This window comes from Aotus nancymaae, unplaced genomic scaffold (genome assembly GCF_030222135.1).
Source record: "Aotus nancymaae isolate 86718 unplaced genomic scaffold, 86718_ANA_hifiasm-v0.15.2.pri h1tg000058l, whole genome shotgun sequence".
In the NCBI taxonomy this organism is placed as follows: Eukaryota; Metazoa; Chordata; class Mammalia; order Primates; family Aotidae; genus Aotus; species Aotus nancymaae.
Genome location: NW_026988472.1, coordinates 2,646,521 through 2,653,469, shown reverse-complemented (window position 1 = coordinate 2,653,469; position 6,949 = coordinate 2,646,521). Strand labels below are relative to the sequence as shown.

General features: G+C 46.5%; 1 protein-coding gene across 1 annotated transcript; it reads left to right on the top strand.

Moving 5' to 3' along the window:
• Positions 1-1,124: 1,124 nt before the first annotated feature.
• LOC105711521 (zinc finger X-linked protein ZXDB) lies at positions 1,125-6,300 on the top strand. Its single transcript, XM_012444316.2, has one exon. The coding sequence runs from the start codon at positions 1,125-1,127 to the stop codon at positions 3,561-3,563; it is 2,439 nt and encodes an 812-aa protein (XP_012299739.2). The 3' UTR covers positions 3,564-6,300.
• Positions 6,301-6,949: the final 649 nt, after the last annotated feature.

The following is a 6,949-nucleotide window of genomic DNA, read 5'->3' as shown; positions in this document are numbered from 1 at the left end:
GATTGTCGTCATCATTAATAAGATCATTAGGCACCACAGGCCCAGCAAGACTGGGCCACCACACTTAAATGCGAGCAGGTACACCAGGGCGATTGGACATGATCGTCTGTGCCTTTTACTTGGCAGAGTCCATTGCAGTGACTGAGGGTTTAACCTTAACGCATTTAACTGGAACTCCTGCCCAGAGGTCTCCATGTGCTGGAGAATGCAGAGTCAACTGAAGAATGCCCCCATTGTGCTTTGAGCGTGGACGTGAAATTTATCATGGTACAACCGATGGTGGAAGGGCAAAGAGTTGGTTTAGGTTGTGCACTGCATAGGGAGAAGCCCGGAGTGGGTTGGGTTTTTTTCCAGATTTCGATATAAATTGTTTCATCCTCCGGGCTTTGCATTTCTAGACTGAACAGTGCCAATGTGTTTTGGCCGCATCGCTCACTCGTTCTAATCTCTGTATCAGCAAGACAAAAATTGAACTACGTGGCAAATTTTACCGAGGACTTTGCTCAAGACAGTCGTGAGCATGGAAGTTGTCCCGCGGGGAGGTGGGAAGGGGAAGGACATTTTCAGCAGAAATGCCAACACTATGGTGGTCTAACGCTGACACAGAGATAGTTTATTCTCTCAGGAACTGTCTTTCATCCATCAGTCCAGCCAGCCAGCCAGCCAGGCAGCCAGTAAACAAATTTTAACATACAAAAAGTACGAAGCAACACGTCTAACACTGGGAGGGGCTGGGGTGTGTTTATTTGGGTATATACAATGAGTCACGGATTAAAATTGCTTTTAGCGGATAGCTACTTAGGTGTTCCACAGCATTAATGAACAAGCTGTCGTCATTTCCCCATTACCTCAGAAGACCTCCTTAGTTGCTTACTTATATTAATGGTAGAACGTATTTACGCACACCAGGCTCTACCTCTGGGCTTTCTATTCTGTTCCAGAGACCCAGTACCAGAATATTTAAATCACCGTGGCGTTAAATACGTTTTAATATCTGATAGGGCCAGTTTCTGCGCATTGCACATTTTTTTTTCCCTTTCAGGAACGCGTTCGGGCCCGCGGCAGGGGGCGGGGTCGCGCCTCCGCCGCGGCTCTGGTTCCAGCCCAGCCTCACGGACGCAGAGATGGAAATCCCGAAGCTGCTCCCGGCTCGCGGGACCCTACAGGGCGGCGGCGGCGGCAGTATCCCCGCGGGCGGCGGCCGGGTCCACCGAGGCCCTGACCCGCCGGCTGGCCAGGTCCCCACGCGCCGCCTCCTGCTGCTCCGGGGCCCCCAAGATGGCGGGCCCGGGCGGCGGCGCGAGGAGGCCCGCACGGCTTCACGGGGCCCTGGCCCGAGCCTGTTGGCGCCGAGGCCCGATCAACCTGGCGGCGGCGGCGGCGGCGGCGGCGGCGGCGGCGGCGGCGGCGACGGCGACGACTTCTTCCTGGTGCTGCTTGACCCGGTGGGTGGCGACGTGGAGACCGCGGGCTCGGGTCAGGCCGCAGGGCCTGTGTTGAGGGAGGAGGCCGAGGCGGGCCCGGGGCTCCAGGGGGGCGAGAGCGGCGCGAACCCCGCGGGCCGCCCTGCGCTGGGCCCTCGCTGCCTGTCCGCGGTTTCCACTCCGGCCCCGATCTCCGCCCCCGGCCCCGCCGCGGCCTTCGCGGGCACAGTCACTATCCACAACCAGGACCTGCTGTTGCGCTTTGAGAACGGCGTCCTCACCCTGGCCACGCCCCCACCACACGCTTGGGACCCGGGGGCCGCGCCTGCCCAGCAGCCCGGGTGTCTGGTCGCCCCGCAAGCCGGGTTCCCGCAGGCCGCGCAGTCGGGTGACTGCCCAGAGCTGCCGCCCGACCTCCTGCTAGCCGAGTCGGCCGAACCCGCGCCTGCTCCGGCGCCCGAGGAGGAGGCGGAGGGCCCGGCCGCTGCCCTGGGCCCCCGCGGACCGCTGGGCTCGGCCCCAGGCGTGGTGCTGTACCTGTGCCCCGAGGCGCAGTGCGGGCAAACCTTCGCCAAGAAGCACCAGCTGAAGGTGCACCTGCTGACGCACAGCAGCAGCCAGGGCCAGAGGCCCTTCAAATGCCCCCTGGGTGGCTGCGGCTGGACCTTCACCACGTCTTACAAGCTCAAGAGGCACCTGCAGTCGCACGACAAACTGCGGCCCTTCGGCTGCCCGGCGGAGGGCTGCGGCAAGAGCTTCACCACCGTGTACAACCTCAAGGCGCACATGAAGGGCCACGAGCAGGAGAACTCGTTCAAATGCGAGGTGTGCGAGGAGAGTTTCCCCACGCAGGCCAAACTCAGCGCCCACCAGCGCAGCCACTTCGAGCCCGAGAGGCCTTACCAGTGCGCGTTTTCCGGCTGCAAGAAGACGTTCATCACAGTGAGTGCTCTGTTTTCCCATAACCGCGCCCATTTCAGGGAACAGGAACTCTTCTCCTGCTCTTTTCCTGGCTGCAGCAAACAATATGACAAGGCCTGTAGGCTGAAAATTCACCTGCGGAGTCACACCGGCGAGAGACCTTTCCTTTGTGACTTTGATGGCTGTGGCTGGAACTTCACCAGCATGTCCAAACTCTTAAGGCACAAAAGGAAGCACGACGATGACCGGAGGTTCACCTGCCCTGTGGAAGGCTGTGGGAAATCTTTCACGAGGGCCGAGCATCTGAAAGGCCACAGCATAACCCACCTGGGCACGAAGCCTTTCGTGTGCCCTGTGGAAGGCTGCTGTGCCAGGTTCTCCGCTCGCAGTAGCCTCTACATTCACTCCAAGAAACACCTGCAGGATGTGGACACTTGGAAAAGCCGTTGCCCGATCTCCACTTGTAATAAACTCTTCACATCCAAGCACAGCATGAAGACGCACATGGCCAAAAGGCACAAGGTTGGCCAGGATCTCTTAGCTCAGCTAGAAGCGGCAAATTCTCTTACACCCAGCAGTGAACTTACCAGCCAGGGACAGAATGATCTCAGTGAGGCAGAGATAGTGTCTCTCTTCTCTGATGTACCTGACGGTACTTCTGCTGCAGTGCTGGACACGGCATTGGTGAACTCGGGAATCTTGACTATTGACGTGGCTTCTGTGAGCTCGACTCTGGCAGGGAACCTCCCTGCTAATAATAATAATTCCGTAGGGCAGGCTGTGGACCCTCCGGCCTTGATGGCCACCAGCGACCCTCCTCAAAGTCTGGATACCTCTCTCTTTTTTGGAACGGCCGCCACTGGTTTTCAGCAGAGCCCCTTAGATATGGATGAGGTCTCAAGTGTAACTGTGGGGCCGTTGGGATCTCTGGGCTCTTTGGCCGTGAAAAACTCCAGTCCAGAGCCCCAGGCTTTGACACCCAGCAGTAAGCTAACAGTGGACACAGATGCTCTGACTCCTTCGAGCACCCTTTGTGAAAACAGTGTCTCAGAACTACTGACACCAACCAAAGCGGAGTGGAACGTACATCCTGACTCTGACTTCTTTGGACGGGAGGGAGAGACCCAGTTCGGATTCCCCAATGCAGCAGGAAACCATGGTTCTCAGAAAGAAACAGATCTTGTCACTGTGACTGGCAGCTGCTCATTTTTGGTATGAACCGACTCTATTCATTCCTCGTCATGTGGCTTACTTTTATTACAGTCGTCAATTTTGAGGATATTCTGGACTAAATGTTTCAGTGCAGTCATTTATTTGTGGTTTGCAAAAAGAGCACAGCCCTGGACTACAAGTTTGGAGATCTAAATTCTGACCTTGAGTCTGGAACTGACAAGTTGTGTGACCCTGAGCAAGTCACTTAACCTATCTGAGCCTTAATTTCCTTATTTATAAATTGAGGTGGTTTGAACAGATTGCTTGTAAGGTCTTGCTGCTCTGTGATCCCTTGATAATACTTTTCTTTCCTAGAAAAATATGAGAACGCTTTTCAGTGATGTGGCATGTCTTCTTTTTTTTAAGTGCTCCCCACCCCGGCATGTTCTTTTATTGGCAAACATGCATAATGTTGCATCATATTGTGATGAGCATCCATGTACTTTTCACCCAACTTCAGCAATTATGAATCCATGAACAATCTGTTTAACTTAGCCCTAATCAATCTCCCATCCTAGCATTGTTTTGTAACAAATAGCAGATATCTGATCATTTTATCCATAAATATTATATATATATATCCCTGAAAGCTGTCAGCTGATATGGAAAAAATGATAATTCCATTATTATAAGTGATATTTACAGTAATTCTTTAATATCTGTAAATATCCAGTGAGGGTTGAAACTTCCAATTGCCTCATAAATGCTATTTGTTTTATTATTTTTAATTAGTAGAATCCCGTTAATCTCCTAAGTGTCTTTTTAATCCTTATGTTTCCCCTTCATCTTTCTTTTTTTCTTGCCATTTTGTTTATCAAATGAGGTTTCACATGTAGCATTTGGCACAATTTAAGTTTTGCTAATTACATCCCTATGGTAATGTTTGCTGTCCTCTATTCTCTGTTTCTTTAATTTACTGGTTATGTCTAGAGACTTGATGAGATTGAAACATGGGTTTTGACATGAATGTTTCATAGATTATGTTGTGTTCATATATTAGGTGGCGCATAATCTGGTTTTCTCTCTTTGTGGTATTAGCAGCCGCTTCAGATAAATGCATTAATTCATGATGCTTCTGATATGATGAATCATCCTGGTAGAGTTACAATCATTAGGAGAGGAGGAAATGCTATGTAATAGAAATACTATTCAATGCCAAAATATTTTCTTAAATAGTCATAGAACTGACAAGAAAAAAACAGATAGCAAAAAATGTGTTGGCTGTTCTCATTGTTTATCTTCCTGACTTCTTTTGATGATGGAAGGCTGTTTTGTGGAAATTACCAGCCAAGATGTTGACATGAAACAGACCTAGGGTTAAATTTGGGCTCTGTGATGTTGGATAAGTGGCCTTGAATAAATTAGTTAGTTACTAAACCTCAGTTTTCTAGCTTTTAACTGATCATAGCAATGCACACACATACCTGACACACTGTTAAATTTTCTTCTCTTCCTGTTTCTTACATTAAGGAAAAATACTATATGTTTTGACATATTTTGGTAAACTTGTACCATTTTTACTCTCTCAGTGCTTCCTTCTATAAGACAATAATTGGAGTATTTTAATCTTATTCATGTGCAGGCAAAAGATCTTTATGAGTAGGAAAGAGAATCTGTTTATTCCCTTTTACCTCTACCGAATAATTTTCTCTTCAAGAATTGTTCTGAGAAATACCAGGAGTGGAGACATTGCCACATGCATAACAACGTATCTCTCCATTCGATCAATTTGTCACCATCTTTGCTCTGTTTTGAAAGTCGGGCTTCTCTGTAACTGTAAAACCTGCTGTTCCCTGAAAATCTGATAATGGAGCAGTGGAGGTTTCTTTGTTTCTTTGTTCTGTAGATCTCATTGTTTGCACTTGCAGTTTCCCAGAGTTGAAAGGAAAGATTGAATTGAAATACTGTGTAAACTGTCTGTCTTACGTTAGTGTAGCATTTTGCAATTTGGGCATCTTTACAACTTGTGTCTCGTTATTCAGAACGACCCTGGGAAGTAGTTTTGGCAATGTCTATGTTATGTTTCATGTAATTTAGCCAACTCCCATTCCAACTCGACTTTGGTTAAATCTGACAATTCTGTATATAGCTTAAAACAAAGAAGTTACATTCTTTTCACCCATCCTAGTCTACCTATCCAGCCTTCATGATTCATTCTTGTGTCAATATTAGTTGCTGTTTTCCATTTGAATTGGTTTCTCTTATGGTCGGTTTACTTTCTTTCTTCTCCACTCCTTTTCCTGCACATTCACGTCCTTGCCATGCCTTTCTGTCCTTTTTTTTAATGGATATATCTTTTTCTTGCCATTATCCCTCAGACATTCTCCTCATGGCACATTTTCTTCAAATGCTAACATTTACTAAGAGTGTACATTGGAGTTCTGTGCATACAGGAAGAAGTTATTTTCTGAGCTTAGATAATACTATGTGTATATGTGATTCAAATGATGAAGATTATTTTCTATACCCTTCAAATGAGAAGTGGATTTCTGTTTCATTACTTCCATTTTTAAGTTTTTGCCAGAGAGTTTTGCAAATACTCTCTTATTTGCTCTAGTGTACTAGTTCAGTAGTGTTTGCATGTGGATGTCTGTGGATGACAGTTATTGTAGCAGTTTGGCAGTGCACTAAAAATTTGCCGCTATGAAATGTTTCTGTATTGTGTGTGTGTGTTGAAATGCACACACAGCTACACTCACATATATATTAAAAGTGGTTGTACTCATCTAGTAAAAAATAAAAAGTAGACATACTTTTGTAAATCAGATAAATGCTTGGAATTGTGTCTACCCATTCAACAGTTTTCCCTCTTTGCTCTGGAAATATTTGTACTCATATGGCATATTTCAAAAAATGTTGTCATTCATTAAGGCCTCTTAAATAGACCACTATTTTTTGTTTCTGGCAGATAAGTATGTCAAGGATTGAGATGAACACATAAGTCATGGAAATTAAATAAACGTATAAACATAAAGATAATTTAATGCTGTGACTTCATTTTTTAAATTCTTTAAACCAACTTTCTCCCAATAAAAAATTATAAACTATATATTTTCCTACTTATTCCTGGAATTGTCAAAGGACAAATGTTACATTTTCAAAGGGAACAGCTTTTATTTGTCCATGGGCTCACAAAGTTTCACTGAACAAATTTGTTCAAATGATTTCTCTTTAAACATCATTTTCTAGCAAAATCGTGGAGAACAGCTTTACACTTTCAAGGTAATAAGTTTAATTCTGTTGGTGGTAACAAGTTGCACATGACTGGTCTGAAAATAGTTGCCATCCCTCTTTTTAAGTAATGGTACTTGTTTTAATTTTATTCTGTTTCCTTTCTGCTTTGCCTCTGGCATTGACTTATTAAAACTTCTCATCAATTGAAAACATAGTAA